The sequence below is a fragment of the Penicillium arizonense genome (assembly GCF_001773325.1).
Source record: "Penicillium arizonense strain CBS 141311 chromosome Unknown PENARI_contig002, whole genome shotgun sequence".
NCBI classification, from domain to species: domain Eukaryota; kingdom Fungi; phylum Ascomycota; class Eurotiomycetes; order Eurotiales; family Aspergillaceae; genus Penicillium; species Penicillium arizonense.
Window position 1 is genome coordinate 949,507 of NW_019173279.1, and position 16,548 is coordinate 966,054.

Below are 16,548 nucleotides of genomic sequence, written 5' to 3' on the forward strand. Positions count from 1 at the left end.
CATTAAAAGTACAGAAATTATCTACAGTTCAGCTCTTGTCATAAACATTCATTTCCTTGTCGTTACTCCGAAAATCAAACGCTCCATCCAACGCCAGGTATATGCTAATTAAACACGATTTCATGGCAACACGTCCTTGATAATGTCTTTTTGGGATGACGTCAGGCTGGTCGGGAACTTGACGTTGACGCGGACCACGAGGTCTCCACGCTCGCTGGGGTTCTTGGAAATCACCATGCCGAGGCCAGGGTAGTGTTCTTCGTGGCCAGGCTGGGTGGGACCGGGCTTGCTGACGCGGATGGACTTGCCGTCGATGGTCTTGACGATACGCTCCCAGCCAGTCAGTGCTTCCTTTAGGCTGAGTTCAACGGTTGTGACGAGGTTATCTCCAGAACGCTTAAAGGTTGGGTGGTCAAGCTGTCATCAATTAGTATGGGTCGTTCGAATTCATAGAATAGGAAAATCACTCACCTCCTTCACAATCAAATGCACATCCTGTCGGCCGCCTTCTTCTTGGTCTCCTATGTTGCGGTACTTGATCTTAGAGCCAGCACGCAGTCCAGGCTTGATATTGGCCTCCAGAGTGATCTCCTGGGTGGTGAGCTTGCCCGTTCTATCAAAGGCCTTGCTCTTCGTCTTAACCTTCTTAGAGACACCCTTGAAGATCTCCTCCAGGGTAAGCGGCAGATCCTTCTCAATGATGGTAGGTTCAGGTGTAGGAGCGCGCTTAGGCTTCGAGTATCCAGCGCCCGGACGGCCTCTGCCAAATCCGCCGCCGCCTCCGCCGCCACCAAGCCCTCCATTAAGCATTGAGAAAATGTCCTCATCGTCAAAGCCGCCCATACCTCCGCCGCCGCCGCCGCCGCCGCTGCTCTTGGCGAAGTTGCGGAAGATGTCGTCGGCATCACTGAATCGGAATCCGCCGCCGCCGGGGCCGGTTGAGAAGTGGAATGTGCGACCTCCGCCTCCGCTGGGCATGCCGCCGAAGTTGAATCCACCGGGCATGCCTCCTTCAAAGCCGGTGCCACCACCTCCACCTCCAGGCGGTGGTGGAGCGGGTCCGCCACGCATCAAGTAGTCGAGGCCATACTGGTCGTAGACCTTGCGCTTTTCAGGATCGGAGAGGACTTCGTATGCTTGTGAGACATCTGGTGAAATGTTAGTTGGGTATGGCCAGTGCGGGGTAACCTTGGAACGTACCTTTGAATTTCTCAGCAGCCGCAGGGTTGTCTTTGTTCTTGTCGGGGTGGTGCTTCAGTGCAGCCTTGCGGTAGGCTTTCTTAATTTCATCTTGCGAGGCGTCAGGCTTGACGCTCAACGCATCGTATAGCTTCGTCTCAGAAACCATGGTGCGGGGTTGAATTGAGTTTTGTGTCGAAAGAGAGGCGATCCAGGGAGCGCCTCAGGTTGGAGCTGCAGACTTAAAAGGAAAATGCGTTGTCTGACAGGAAAAAGATTCTAGAGGGAAAGAGGTTGCGGTGTATTTCTCGAATGACGTAGAAGGTTCAAGGCGGGTATGCAGGTTGCAGGCGGGGTGATTGTAATGTAGGTATGGGGTGACAAGGTGACAGGGTGAAAGAGGAGGTAGAGGAGAGCTGAAGTATGAATGGTGCTTGAGCCGGAACTTGTAGCCAGGGATCAAGACTGGAGTCTCTCTCCAAGTCAGTGGCGTGTGACGTCGACGGATCGAAAGTTCTCGAAGCTTCGACACACGACAACAAGTCGATCAACGACCTACAGTGTACCCGTAGAGTCATGTCTCTCTGCAGATACTATTTTGAGTCGCTTTACAGTTATTTAAGCGCACCTTTAGAGGGTCCAGCTGCGGCATCAACTAGGAAGATCCCGCGATCCATAACATCATGGGCCCCACCATTATGTCATTCATTGTCTTTGCTAGCCCTACCCGACTGCAGATGTATATGAATCAATAGAAAATATAATAACTTATTTGCATTATCATGACTGTGCCCTCGGCAAGAAGACACTGGGCAACAAGTCTCCATGTACATTGTATCAATTCTACTGCGACTTTCCATCAACAACAACCCAATCCTGAATGAGAGCAGACCCATTCATAACAGCCTCAATCTGCTCATCAGTGCAAGTTGCTCCAAGAGAAAGGATATAACAAAGCGGCTCCGGACTCTCAGGAACCTCATTCTTGATATCCCAAGTAGATGCCGGACCATGCGTGGTATACGAGGTATTGCGAGCAGTATTGAGCTTACCAGTAGCAAGATCACGATTGAAAAGCGAACGGTAGAAAATCTCGTACGCAGTCTGGGGCTGGTAAGCCGGGACTTCATGGCCAGCTTCGTAGACCCGGGTAAACGAGAAGTTTCCATGCTGGCGGACTTGACCACCAATGTAGGAGGAGTTGGTGTGAAGAGGGGTGTAGCCCGCATCCCGGAATCTAGCAGCTTCGGCGTAGTCGACCAGTAGACTGACCTCCTCGCCGCCGATCCAGTTGCAGGCGTAGTCGCGGTCGCCGTAAACGAGTGCAACCTTGATGCCGGAGTCGAGGACGTAGCCGATATCCTCGAGGTAGCCTCGCACGTCTGAGCGTGGGTAATCTCCCGTCGAGGAGAAGGCGTAGTAGACACCGTCGTTGGATTCGGTGAAGTTGATTGGGACGCCCAGTGCGCCTTGCACCCAGTGCTGATTCAGCCAGCCGAGGAAGTATGGCGCTGGGAATGGGTCTGGGTTCTTGTGTGCAATGTCGTAGTAGCCACGGTCTGCGTATTCCAGGTACACGCCCTCGACGCTATTACTGCAGAAGCTGTCGGCCTTTTGGCATGCCTTGTTGACGGTTTGGTTGTTGCCGTACATTTGAGGGTCGCCCTCTGCGGCCAGGGCACGGCACTTTGTGATCAAGTCCTTGCATCCACCGGGCCTACTCCATGCATGCATGGCTTGGTCATAGATAGTCTTGTTGATGGTTTGAATGTCGTAGGTGTTGTTGTAAGCCATCTGGATGTACGAGGGCTCCTGTACTAGAAGATCGACGCAGCCATTGATGATACCCAGGGTATCCAAATGGATATAGTGTGAGTCTTCTGGGGTATGGATGCTGCCGTTGGCAATCTTCTCATTCTGCTCTTGGAAGAAAGCTGCGAAAGACGGACCGTAGCGACCGCCATAGGACTCAGTCCAGATGCTGACCCGATCATCATGAGGCTTGTATTCGGGGAACTCGCTGAACCAAGTCTGCGCAAAGTGCCAGAGAGATCGTGCAGAGTTCTCAGTGCTGTTTGCTGTCGCAGTCTTCTTCTGACTAGTCGTCGTACCAACATAGAAAGTGTTGTTCTGCTCAGGCACTCCGTGGGTCCAGTCGGACAGGTTCCATCCGCCGTTAACTTGGTCGAAGGTACCGTTTGTCGGCACATCGTAGCTGAAGCCAACTTGATTTGGTTGATCAATGTACAGCATGTTCACGTAGTTGTTCCATGACCAGGGGTTCAACTCTGTCGAATTAGAATCCTCGTTCACTATGCAGGGTCCATTTTCCTGCATGAGACCAATCATGGAGGAACTTCCCGGACCGCCATTCATCCAAATGGACAGAGGCGCATTCTTTGGATCATGGCGAGATTCGAAGAACCAAAAGAAAGTGTTTATAGGGTACTTCTGATCGACATGCACGTCGTCCAAGGACCCTGGGGGCAAATGAACATATCCTGAGTACGATCTCACCCCTGGCGTAGTTTCACAGATTCCAGGCTGTGCAATTCGTCAATATCTCCTGGTAGTTGTACTATTAAAGGAAAATGTGTCGAACCTCTTTGTATGAAATCTTGACACCCTTGTGATGCTTCGACTCTACCACCTTCAACCCTTCGGGTGTGGGCGGGAAATACTGAGCAGCAGCAGTTGCTGCCAGAGAAGCGGTGATCAAGCATGAAGATCTCATTGTTGGAGAGGTAAAGAAACATAAAAGGGGGAAATGCACTAAGTTATATACGTCGATCAGATGTAACGATAACAGAGCCAAGACATGCATCTTTGCCTAAAACACCTCTGAGTCAAATCAGGCATCTTTTTTATTGGCACAGTTCAATAAATCATGCACAAAAAACTACAATATATAATGATTGGTTCGGACGACCGACGGAGCTACGGGAATTGTCGATCACATTCTGATTTTCTCAATCTAAACCCGCCTCTTCCCAACCTCCCCAGCCTCCCACCTCAAAAATCACTGCAACTGAACATGAAACAAGTACTGCAGGCGAACCTGAGCTGGATCCTGGACAATATATTCCGGATAGTAAAGCCCGCTGGCATGCATTTGCGCAGGCGGAACCCGCACATCCGGAATCTGAGTCCCCACAAAGTCTTCATGAATACATCCAGCATCGCGCCATTTCGAATGAACAGTAGCCGCTGGACTGGTGGTTGAAAGTTCGGTACCTGGCCTGCCCAGCTCGACTTCGCACAGCGCCATCAACGCCTGCTTTTGTCCTTGGCAGTAGCCTAGCGATTTGGTCGACATGTCGGCAAAATAGATTCCCTGACAGAATCTCTTTCCATTGGCACTGCAAAGTCCGCCATAGCGTAGTCCTTGACTCAAGATTCCTGCAAAATTGACAGTCGATGAGCCGTGCCAAAGGAGTCGCCGGTCTCCAATCTTGGATGTGTTTTCCTTCTCCCACCGAGCGAAGCGCTGCATCTCACCTGGCCGCTTCAAGCGGAAAACACCAACAACTTGCTAAAGTTAAGGGTCAGAGTGAAGTTTCTAGGGGATGACAAGATGGCTTACCTTGAGTTGTCTCGCATGTGCTTTTCTGGCCGACCCATGGAGATACTTACAAAGCTCCGCATATTCCTTTGAAGTTTGATCCACTAGAAAAAGTTAGGTTGATACTCGTGTTTAAGATTGGAAGCAGAAGGAGGCGGGAAGAACATGAAGTCTTCTCACCTGGGGTCAACTTTGCCAGACCGAGCGCATGGGATATCTGTCTCATTGTCATAGATGTGTTCAATCTGCTGTTTTTTCCCCTCAAGATGTTGCTGGCAGTGTGGAGCTTGATTGCTAAATCAAGAGTCATCAGTTCGCCCATGATAGGAGCAAGCCCGGGCCGATTGTAAGTGAAATCCTGTGCACCATTCACCATCAGGACAGAATACAGGTTGCACAAATTATCAACTTGCGGACCACAAGACTTCATGGCAATCTTTCCATAAAGTTCCACAATCTTTCTCAAAATTGCAATCCCAGCCTGAAGAGTGTGGCCATTGAACTGCCCTGCGAGATCCATCCTACGACCGTAGGTGCTCATCGAGTTGACAAAGCGTTCACAGTCACCCTTCTGAAAGATGAGGCTCAAAACATTCTCAACACTTTGAGCGAATGCGCATTTCTCGCTAACGAGAATAACGGGCTCTTCGTATTGAAGTTCCAGAGATACGAACCTGTCATCTTTTGGAATTTCGTGCCTGTTCTTCCATAACAGACCACTCTGGCTCCGAAACTTTCCCTCGAAATCGCATCTGGCGCCGTCCAGGGTGTCACAAAACTCTTCGTGCGTTGTAATTGAGGGCTCATCTCCAGTAGCGGGAATTTCACGTTGCGCTTGAAAAACATAATACTTGTCTGAGTTGGAATCGAAGATAAGTTGGAGTCGGATAATAGAAGTCGCTTGAGACCCCTTTATAGTGACGGTATTCATGAGTGTCGCATCCAAGATTTCCCCAGCATCGTCCATCCAAACCGACAACGTCCTGCCTAATATCAATCTATGGTTAAGCCAAGTACCAAATCGGAACGAAAGGAAAAGAGGGAGCTGACCTCCATCGGTATCTATTTCGGAATCCACCAAGGCAGCTAGCTTTGCGAACCTGATCTTTCGCTCATCCTTGGGCTTCTTCAAGGAACCGGCATCTTCGTCGTCAGAGTCGGATTCTCGCGCACGCTTATTGCCTGTCAAGTCAATCGCATTCGCAGGATTCTTGCTCTGTAGCAACTTGTACTGCCAGACTTCTTCAGGGCTTTGATTCTCGATGCTCTTCAGCAGCCAATGCACATTGACAATATGACACTCTCCTGATGCAATAGCCCGATCAACTGAGAACGAAATCCATCGTTAGCTGCCTTCTAGGTTGTTGTTGATTTTCGGATTACCTTTGATGTGTCCCTGCCTGATACCGGTGTGCGTTGTGACGAGATGGGTGCATTTACTGACGTCCATCTGGGCAAATGTGGCGCCGCATTCTTCGACCATTTTCCTGATCTGGCCTATATATTGAAAAATTATTGCCTGTATCAGTGACCGATTCTGCGTAGATATATCTACGTCGAGGAAGAGAGGGAGTTACTAACGATGCTGATACCCAGGAATGTTGCCACTGGCACCGATCACCAGACCTTTCAGGCTGTCCATCAGCTTGTCGGTTTCCTTGTCGGCTTCCGTGTCGGCTTTCTTGTCGTCTTTCTTGTCAGACATCCCGAAGAGAAACGTGACACAGTTCTTAACAACACTCAATGCTTGTAGCTTGATGAGCAAGAGAAGAAATGACCAGAGATGCCCAAGTACAGAAACAAGAGAAAGAGGGCGGAAGTAGAAAACTAGTCCTTAATAAGTAGACCATGGCGGTGTTTGAACAAACAATTAACAAAGAAATTGTCAGCGGTAAGTCAGATTTATCCTTCGATGCCAAACTTCGTAGGGGTTATCCTTGAAAGATATCCCTGCTCGACTAGCTTATTTTGACTTGAGCTACAACGGGGATCATAAATGTGTACACAGTGCCATGAAGTATTCGACAGTTTCTATACGAAACCGTCGAAGCCAGCGTACCTCATCATGCACTGCTTTCCCCTACTTTTGCCTCTCTTTTTTCATTTCTCTTTTGTCTATTTACGAGTGCCTCAGGTTAACCATCTAGATCATATAAAGGTGGGGGTGTGAAAAGAATTATGACCCTGTTGTATCATTCAAAAAGAGCTGTTCGCTACCATCTCATACCAAAGCCAGGAATAGTGGAATCTACCAGGAATAATTGCAGGCGTTGTCAGCGAAGAGGGATAACCTTTTGCCATTAACGAAGCCCACCTTACGAGATAGGAGGTAGCTTTAACAAATCATATTGAGTTTGTTTTGAGTACAGCAAAGCAGCAGAAGAGAGCAAGTGAACGCCTTGGAAGCAAGACTACATATTAAAGCAGAAAACGCCACATCTTCCGGAACTTCATGTGCCACGTATCAGAGTTGGTGAGAATTGCCTAGTTGCTGAGGAACCAGTTGAAAGCGACAGGGGGACCGAGGTTGATCTTCTCCGCCCAGGCATCGAAATCATAACGGATGCGGCCCATGAGACCCAGTTCCTTTCCATCAGCTGGAGAATGATCCTTGTGGTCAAACCCCTCAGGCTGCTCATACAAAAAGAAGGTGTAACGGTGAGGCGCGCTGCCAGGAGGAGGAGCCGGGCCAATGTAGTTGGCGACGAAGGGTGCTTCGGACTCCAGCACAGAGGAGTCACGAACCTTCACCTCAGATTGGATCCAGTGCAGGATTGGGCCCAGGACGCTGAAAGAGGGGAAAGGCGCATCGATATCCAGGCTGACGACCAGGTAGGTGCTGGTGGGGGATGCGCCGGAGAAGGTGAGCTTGGGGGGAGCTTGGGCCTCTGTCTTTATGTTAGTCTTGATTCGAATTCCTTGTGCAATAGATCTCACCCGAGCGTGGGACGAACTGTCCCGGCTGCACGTTCTCACGGCTTCCAACGGTCAGGCCGAGGACCTTGGTCTTGTCGGCCTCGATGAGAGACATGGCCCTCTTGAAGTGGTTGTCCGATGGCATTTTGGGTGAGAGGTGGAAGAGTAAACGATCTGGAATTCAGATGAGGAATTGGGGTGAGGTTGAAATAAGGAAGGAACGCAAGTATGGGTTGCTCAAACAAAATAAAGTTACACAAGCTTTGGGCCGGACTTAACGGAAATAGGCCTTTCTCCACCTCGTTTTATACTGTCTATTGCCGTCACTATGACAAAAACAAATTCTGCCGGCATCAAGTCAGTATACATCCCTAATATAGCACTACGACTTATTTGTGAGAAAGCGCAATGTCGACCAATATTAAGGGGCGACAATATACGAGGCGGAACCAGAGCTTCACGATTCGAATAGTGAGTCTTGCTTCGACCTACTAGTTGTTAGTTTGCCTTCTCAAGGCAACATCCTGCGTATCTTACCTGACAAATCGATTCTCTAGACCGCAACTTCGTACTTTTCATAGTAGCAATGGGAAGAAGGACGTTGGCAAATTAATTCATTTCGTGGACAAGCGTGTCAGAATATACTCCGTACACGATGGCGGACAGACTCGGTAGCCTTACAGCCTGAGTAGATCCAAGGAAAGCTTGGGGCGCAGGGGTTATCCGGGGGAGCAGACATAGTTTGGAGGCTGTCAAAGGTTGGATATGGCGGGGCATTAATGAATCTCCCAGGATCGTGATCAAACTGACCACATCCAGTCGCCAGCCTGGAGTGTCGTTGCGACCAACAGGGAACCACTGCATTTTCCCCATGGAATGTAAGTCAAAAGCTGCCGGGGATGTAACCAAGGTTGAAACACACGGAAAACTTGCCAGAATCTCCAAATATTCAAATAAAACCTCCATTCCACGTGATGGGCAAGCGGAAGGATTTCAGGGTGAGAGTGGCTGCAGGTTCATGCAGCACTATCTCACACGTGCCCATCGCCAATTGGTAACGGCGCCTAGAACCACCGTCGTAGAAAAAGCCTCGAAGGTCGTGCAAAGTACTGGTAAGGCCCTGGTGTCGTCGGCTGCGAAGAAGACGGGGTTCCTAGGACCTACCTTGTCGGGGACTGGGAATACACAGAAGAAAGTGTAATTGCAATCTATGTGGCAGGGTCCTTATCCTGTTGGGTGGTCAAGTTGGGAACGGGCGAGGGCCTGAGTATCCGTGCTCCAATGGCTTCTACTAAGCAGATTCGATGATACTCTGATATTCCGAAAGATGGGGAGAATTTAAATGCCTTGGATTTATCGCAAGGGGATAATTAGGAAGCTGTGGTTCAAATGTTAGAGGCCAGCTCAAGTAATTCTAGTGATGTATGCTCAGTCTTGGAGGCTTCAATTTCTGAATTATTGACCAATTGAGAGATTGAATGGCTGCATAATCAATGCTGAGACTTCTAAAACTGAGAGGCCCTCGGACCATCCCTCCCCAAATATCCTTCCTTAGAAAACAGCATCAGACTTTGCTGAAGGGGACCCATTATGATCCCGTAGGTCGTGGGTCATAATGTCGCAGTGTTTGCATCCAAGTGGTGATGAGCTGTGCTTGGTAAAATAGACGGCGATCTGCCAACAATGCATATGTGGTACTTGCAGGGTTTTGATCCTTTGAATGGCGTTATCAACCTCAATAACTTTTCCAGTGCAGCTATTGGACTTCTATGACATGGTGCGAAAGAGTGTGAAATCTTTCCTTAGAACTGACGTGATTAAATCGATTCCTGATCCGGGACCAGGAGACTTGAGTCTTTGAGACAGCAGAATAGATGATATGCCTAATTAGGACCACAATCGAGTGTTCTGGTCTGGATGCTTCTTTGTCGCAATGTCGCAATTTGAAGGGGAAAGTTGTCATCGTCAAGGCCCACAAAATCATACTGCATGTCGCCCCTTCAATCGCAACAGTTTCCGAAATGTTGTACCTACCTTTTCCAAACCTTCATTTGAATTTTGATAGCCACTTAGTGGCTTTCTTTTATTCCCTTCCTTCGATACACCATGCGCATAGAGAATCATGACACAGAGAACGAAAACGCCCCGCTGTTGGAGCCCAGCTTCACTCCGTCACCTGTCCAGAAACCGCGCCTTGCGACCTTTCTCTTATCCTTATGTATCTTCTTCTTGTCGGGAGGAAGTGCCATGATTCAAGTTCCATTGACCCAGCTGATGGAGGACAACTTGTGCGACCAATATTTGAGTGAAACCGGGCGGCAGGGCATCTTCACTGACAGAGCAATTTGCAAGGACGATGGGATTCAATCCAAGCTTGCATATCTGAACGCTTTACTCGGAGTGATAGAGTCCGTGACCAGTATGTCAATCATAATGACTGGTCCCTTGACAGGGAGTCCCAGTGAGCTCACGTGTCATAACAGGTCTCATTGTTGCATTCCCATACAGTGCGCTGGCTGATAAGTAAGTTCCACAAAAGATCTGGAGGAGACAGCGATGTGAATCGTTAAATAATTATAGGCTCGGTCGCAAACCGATTATCTATCTATCAACCGCGGGATCCGTGCTTTACGTTGCTTGGGTTCTGGCTATTCTGAAATTCTCCAATCACTTGCCGATAGAATACATCCTCTTGGGCCCGCTTCTCACGGTTGTTGGCGGTGGAAGCACTGTTATTAACGCCTGCATATATTCCCTGGCTTCGGATCTGGTACCTGGCACAGATATGTACGTTGCGTTTGATAGAAAGTAGTCTGAAGTACACTGACATTCATCAATCTAGAACAATATCTTATTTCGTGATGGCCTTTGGAAATTTGGCCGGGGCTTCGGTTGGCCCGGCGATATCTTCTAAACTGATAGAGCAATATTCACCCTGGTTCCCTACGCTGACAGGCTCCTTGATTGTTCCCGCCAGTATGGGCTTGTTGATTGTGCTCCCCGAGACGATCACACCGAGAGACCAGTCTTCCGAGAGAGCAGCCTCAGAATTGGGGAAGCTTTCACCTCGCACGCTCAAGATATTCTTTAACCAGTCCTGGGCCGATCTCAAAACATCATGTCAGAGTATTCGCTCCTTCTCAATTGTTTTGATTTTGATCACCTATCTCAGAGTATATCCCGAGAGTGTGGCTTATGGACCATTGCTCGTTCAATATGTGAGCAAGCGATTTGACTGGACTTTCGCAGACGCTGGTTATCTCCTCGCAGCTCGTGGGATTGGCCAGATGCTCATTTTACTTGTCTTATTACCTGGGATATCAAAGCTACTTTCAAAATACTTGCGGCCAGCTGTCAAGGACCTGATTCTTGGACGGGCCTCGGCTTGCTTGGTGATTTTTGGGAGCCTTCTTACGGGAAACCCGCGCATTGGCCTTGTAATTTTCGGATTAATACTTCAAACATCAGGCGCGGGCTTGAATGCGATATGCCGATCAATAGCTATGAGCTACATGGGAGCACAGGATAAGTCAAAGATGAATGCGATGATTGGGATCTTTGAGACTTTCGGCTCGATGTTTGCCGGGTCGACATTGGCATGGCTTTTTTCGCAGGTATGAAGCTCAGAGGGATTTGGTTTGGGCTCCCATACTATGGCTTGGCCGCATTTTCTGGGCTCTGTCTAGCTGGATTATTGTTTCTGGGGCCTTCCCGAAATCAAGACCTCAATGATATAGATGAATCCCAGTCTTCAACTGCGTCTGATCTGGATTAAGGCCTCCCTAGTTGGACAGAAGCAATTGATGTCACGGTGTTTGGGGATATATTTGTTTCATTTTTCAAGTATTTATTGACCAGCACTATGTTATCTGTGGTCCTTTGGTGTCCCCAAAAAATACTCCGTACACGATGGGATTGTGAGGGGTTTTAGGACTAGCGCCTTTATCCTATGTAAATCCTCGGTTTAATTTGACTGCAAGGCTCCCCACCGGGTAGTTTATAACCTCTGGCATCGGATTTGGTAGTTATGAGAGCCTTAGGTTGAGTCTAACTGCATCGACGAGGCTCCTTTACCACTCAAGGTAACTGACAAAGGAGGGGATGCCCATGCACCCTCTAGATTGGATGCCAAGATGTCTTAACTATCTTAGCTATCTGCGTCTGCAAACGCGATATGGCCCATTTGGCCTGCATGCAGATGTAATAAGACAACACCTCCTCGTTCTCAAATTTCTTCAAACCCCAGGTCTCAAGGTGTTGTTTTGTTTCACGACATATTTATCCTCTCGGGAACATGTGTTGGCATTCTAAGTTATGGCTATGGTATGGACATGGTGTTGAGATCGGAAAACCAGCAATACTTCACTCCTTTACCACAGCAGTTACGATAGCACGCACACTGGTGTTACCCTCATCAGGATAAGGAGTTCCAAAGTCACGCGCAAAGGCGATATCTTTCTCGGTTGTCTCGAAAAGCTCCATATCGAAGCGACGAACAAATGTTGCCAGAACGAGGAACAACTCTGCATATGCCAAACTATATGTTCACGTTAGCAACAGATCGCGAAAACAAGCAAAAGCTCGATTGGCTTACTTCATTCCCACACAAATCCGGGTGCCCTTTCCAAAGTTGACCATGTATCTATCCAACCGCTCTCCTTTTGCAGCAGCACGCAGCCATCTCTCTGGGTCGAAAACGTGCGGATCAGGGAAAATCTCGGGGTCTGTGAGAACGAAGTAGTTGGTCTCGCTGACACGAGTCTGATTTCAATTATATCAGTACAAAGTGTAAATTCCAAGGATAAATTAATGGGAAGTTGTCTTACTCCGGGCGGAATGGTGTAATTCTTGTACACTAGCGCTTCAGTGGGTGCGACACGAGGGGAGCGACTTGCAATCCCAGTGGACACGCGCAGTGTTTCCCAAACCACCGCCGACTATTAACCAGTTAGCAACCGGATCAGTCTACAGAATCGCACACAACACCAACCAAATACGGCAACTGTTCAAGCTGGCTCCATGTTGGGCGAGAATCAGGTGTAGGCATCACCGTCAGGAGCTCTTCTCGCAACTTCGTTTTGATGTGTCCATTGGAAAGCAGACGAAAAGCAGCAATAGCTAATGACCGGGCAGTTGTCTCAGTGCCACCGATAATCAGGCTGAACCCTTCATTGTTCAGGCGCTCCGCTTCGCGCAGGTGCTCTGGCATGCTCGGACCAGTGATAATCTCCATTATGGGGTGAGGCTTTGAGCCGGACGATTTGCCGCCTAGGAACTCCTTTGTTCGATGAAGGAGATCTGCCTTCTGGCACATCAGCGCATATGCGAATGGGTCAATCTTTGCCAGCAACCACAACGGAAGCGACTTCATGACGGTTTGGATGACTGGGAAGAAGAATGAAACGTGGGCGAATTTGAACAGTCCATTGAGTCCATCTCGGACTTTTTCGTTGAAGTCTTCATGATCGAGGTTTCCACTGTTGAATCCATAGGCATATTGGTAAATGACATCGGAGGTTAGCCCAGCGAAACCGGCATCGAGACTGACGGCTTTGTGGGATTCGTAGGCGCGCTTGAAATGTTGATCCAATTTGTCGATATTCTCATGAATCAGGTATTCTATGTTGGTGACTGACTGTTTCGAGAAATATTTTTCCAGTTGCGAGCGCTTCTGTCGGTGCTCTTCTGGGGAGACACTTGAAAATGCTGACCCCTCGAGATCGAACTGAGCGACTAGCAGAGGATCCTTCTGGCGTCTGCGCTTGCTGGAAGCATAAATCTCATCATAATAGTTGGGGTCCTTGATATGGACCTCGTGAGGAGTGACGCGAATAATGGGTCCTAATGCACATTAGTATGATGGTATTCCAGATCGCGCGATATACTTACCATATATCTTGTGCAGCCTTTCCATCTCCCAAATGAACATTCCTCGCTTGACCACATTGAAGTAAAATTCATAGGCCCCTGTAATCGCAGCAAGCTTAGGCCCCGGAATTTTGCTGAGAGGATGGAAATACAATCGATATATGCTTTTGGCTATGAGATAGGTGACTACAGCACCTGTCCCCAATAACAACAGACTAGCCATATTTATTACTGACCACCAAGACCCCAGGTTTTGAAAGAAGAAGAGTGAAATTGTGGATCCCATTTCCTTTTATAAGCATAAAAGGCGCGATGTGTGATGGAGGGGGGACATTCTGCAAGTCACACACTAAAAGTCACGACGGCGTGGTTGCTAATGCAGTCGATGTGAAACACCAAGATGGGCATTGGTTAGATTGGGCTCGGCTGGCCCGACCCAGTCCGTTCCCGCGGCAAATACGGACTCAGCCGTTTTGCTGGAGACCTTAGCGCAGGCGTGGTAGGCTCGTCATGTGGAGCTAGCCACAACAAGGCCTCGGTTACCAAATCACGCCAATGACAGCCGCAAGATACGGCCTTAACCTGCATTAGATCCATTTATTGCGCCCCACCGATTCCTTGTAACCTTGCGTAGTCATATTTGAACTGCCGAAAATAGACAGGGATGCTCATCTATCAAGTATGATCGACATGACTCAGTACTACGGATAGCTCCCGTTGCTAAACCTAATCTGCTACCGTTTACAGCGGCAGCCCTGGTCTGATACTGACCTGTACAGTTTATTACGATGAAAATTGGTTTCTTCGGACTGAGTTGTATTGCGGTTCCTCTTCTCTCCTCGCTTCCGAGCTCTAGTGGTGGACATTTCCTTGCCACTCTCGAAGTCAGGATCATAGTGACGGATGACCTTCGGTTCTAAGACAATTTGATCGCTCAACAGGTTCACGACAGTCTAGGACCGAAAATGACAACAACAAACGCGTACTGCGTCTGCGTAGGGGCTTCCACTTGAGGGCTTGAGTGCGAGGGAGAGGCATAACGGTGTCTAGGCTAATGGCCGTAGCAACGTTGGCTGAGATGAAAGCGTGAGGAGGTTGCGAGGGAGCGGATTGATAAAATGACGAGGAAGACATATCGGAGAAAAAGTTGTCCCACACCAAATTTGCGAACTCGACGAGGTCTTGTGTCGTAAACACTATGTCACGTTTTCTGTAATTCTCCGCTGGCCGTCGGAATAGAAGGTGAAAGGGGATTAGGAGCTGTGGTGTAGGCTGGTCGGGATCAAAGCGGATTTTACCATCGGATCTCGATTTCGTGATGGTTAGGTGTGTTTTTCTGAAAGGTCGGGAGACCTAAGAGTTCCACTCCCACTGCTCGATAGTGATTTTAGGAATTTTGGAATAGACCTTGACTCCGAAAGGCATACTGGCCTACCCTCTTGCTAGATCTATAACTCTTTTTAGAGGAGATCATAAACCAGAGAAGGAGGAAGACGTGTAGGAGGAAGAAAAAGAGAAGCAAGGGTAGGAGAGAGAGAAAGCTGCTAGACTATATATAAAAAGTGAGAGTCATCACCTAACGAGAGTGAGACAAGCTTGACTAGATATAAAGCCACTCACAGAAGAGAGAAACTGCTAGGTACGATGAGAGTAAGCCTTATTAGGTAGTGACGAAGACGAAGGGGAGGTGATAAATCGCTTCTTTGCTCGGTATAACATATATAGATACGACACAGTGAGTCTGATTGGATGCTTACTGATCGCTCACTAATTACTCACAGACCACTCAGTCGTCTATTAAGCACCTAGCTACACTTAGACTTCTCCAAAACCCAACCCAACCTAAGACCTAATGCTAGGTACCTATCGGGGCCCTATAAAAACTGTTAGGACCCTGCGAGGTCCTAGTGTAGCAGTATGAGTACGGGAAGTAGAGTCTATCGGCAAATGTATGTGTAGGTGTAATAAGAGACTAATTGCTGGACCTTCATGCGAAGGCCAGCACTCACAGGCTTATCCTCTGATCAGTATCTTGGCCCACTAACAAGCTTCTCCTCTTTAAGATATCTGCATGTGGACCAAAATCTTCTATCTAGCGAAGCGTCTTTGCCCGATTGCGTAGAAGAGTTAATTCTTCGTTTGCGAGAGCCTCTCAGGATGGATCTTCTTAGCCACTTGGCTCGCGCCAGTCATAAATTACTGTCGCTGAAATCAGTTTTTTTCAGTATTGAAGATGATTGTAGGATTAGCGAGATTGTCGTTTTATCTATTTATCGTGTGATGTTGATTTCGAGACCGTTGGGGCTATTACATCTTGGTGCTTCATTGAACTGGTTACCCTGATGTTAAAATAACTTTCCGCTACAGTGAACGCTGGATTGCCACTCGCCCGTTATCCGCAGGCGTTCTGGCTGGGGAAGTTGAAATCTATACCCATTCGGCATCACCCTGGGTAAAGGGGCCGCTTCAGCAGGATGTGGGGCACCAAGATAGAAATGATCTTCAAGATCAGCTCTACATAGCATCTGTCGAGGATGAGAAAGCTTTAGCGAGCCAATCGACCGAAAGTAGATGGAGCGCGTTCGATGCCAGACAAATTGCAGAGGAGACAATCGCCCATTTTCTATACCCAGCCCAGCGCTCTGCTCCATTATTAACTTTTTTGTTTGTCGGCGTGTTGGTATACCGCACGAGCTTAGCATCTCTCTGCGGCTTATAGTTCAAGAAATTATCTTGATTATAGAGATATTTACAGTGTACTATCTGTCCCCAAATGGGTGGCTTTCAGGTTGCTCGTTAGCTCAAATCCAGGTGCGGGGACATCAACTTTAAAAAATGAACTGGATCCCTCGCAGCAGTTTCACAGTTTCACAGTTTCACAGTTCCACAGTTGACAGCTAAGTTATATTCAACGAAACAGATTGGATATCGCTCCTTTTTATCGCTAAAATCAACGCCTTTTCTCCTGCTTGTCGCTGAGCAAGCGAATAATCATCCTTCCCCTGCTAGATGTCTTGGCTTGA

General features: G+C 48.3%; 6 protein-coding genes across 6 annotated transcripts; 1 reads left to right on the plus strand and 5 right to left on the minus strand.

The window, feature by feature from the left end:
* Positions 1-120: 120 nt before the first annotated feature.
* PENARI_c002G07744 (putative DnaJ domain protein Psi) lies at positions 121-1,348 on the minus strand (the record flags this gene model as incomplete). Its single annotated transcript, XM_022627672.1, has 3 exons — positions 121-417; positions 472-1,148; positions 1,201-1,348. 3 exons carry the CDS (start codon positions 1,346-1,348, stop codon positions 121-123), a joined length of 1,122 nt encoding a protein of 373 aa, XP_022492428.1.
* A 674-nt stretch (positions 1,349-2,022) lies between these two features.
* cp1 (putative carboxypeptidase S1) lies at positions 2,023-3,913 on the minus strand (the record flags this gene model as incomplete). The annotated part of the gene is made up of 2 exons (XM_022627871.1): positions 2,023-3,723; positions 3,782-3,913. The coding sequence occupies 2 exons, from the start codon at positions 3,911-3,913 to the stop codon at positions 2,023-2,025; spliced, it is 1,833 nt and encodes a 610-aa protein (XP_022492981.1).
* Positions 3,914-4,198: 285 nt separating this feature from the next.
* On the minus strand, positions 4,199-6,446 carry PENARI_c002G02379 (putative poly(ADP)-ribose polymerase PARP; the record flags this gene model as incomplete). The annotated part of the gene is made up of 5 exons (XM_022627298.1): positions 4,199-4,711; positions 4,763-4,845; positions 4,922-6,067; positions 6,125-6,238; positions 6,323-6,446. 5 exons carry the CDS (start codon positions 6,444-6,446, stop codon positions 4,199-4,201), a joined length of 1,980 nt encoding a protein of 659 aa, XP_022492328.1.
* Positions 6,447-7,225: 779 nt separating this feature from the next.
* PENARI_c002G09692 (YbhB/YbcL family Raf kinase inhibitor-like protein) lies at positions 7,226-7,802 on the minus strand (the record flags this gene model as incomplete). The annotated part of the gene is made up of 2 exons (XM_022627809.1): positions 7,226-7,629; positions 7,679-7,802. The coding sequence occupies 2 exons, from the start codon at positions 7,800-7,802 to the stop codon at positions 7,226-7,228; spliced, it is 528 nt and encodes a 175-aa protein (XP_022492754.1).
* Positions 7,803-9,763: 1,961 nt separating this feature from the next.
* Positions 9,764-11,277, plus strand: PENARI_c002G04913 (uncharacterized protein; the record flags this gene model as incomplete). The annotated part of the gene is made up of 4 exons (XM_022627471.1): positions 9,764-10,076; positions 10,141-10,180; positions 10,238-10,444; positions 10,500-11,277. The coding sequence occupies 4 exons, from the start codon at positions 9,764-9,766 to the stop codon at positions 11,275-11,277; spliced, it is 1,338 nt and encodes a 445-aa protein (XP_022492526.1).
* Positions 11,278-12,019: 742 nt separating this feature from the next.
* PENARI_c002G03767 (cytochrome P450) lies at positions 12,020-14,659 on the minus strand (the record flags this gene model as incomplete). Its single annotated transcript, XM_022627387.1, has 6 exons — positions 12,020-12,194; positions 12,252-12,418; positions 12,484-12,594; positions 12,648-13,498; positions 13,547-13,624; positions 14,512-14,659. The coding sequence occupies 6 exons, from the start codon at positions 14,657-14,659 to the stop codon at positions 12,020-12,022; spliced, it is 1,530 nt and encodes a 509-aa protein (XP_022492972.1).
* Positions 14,660-16,548: the final 1,889 nt, after the last annotated feature.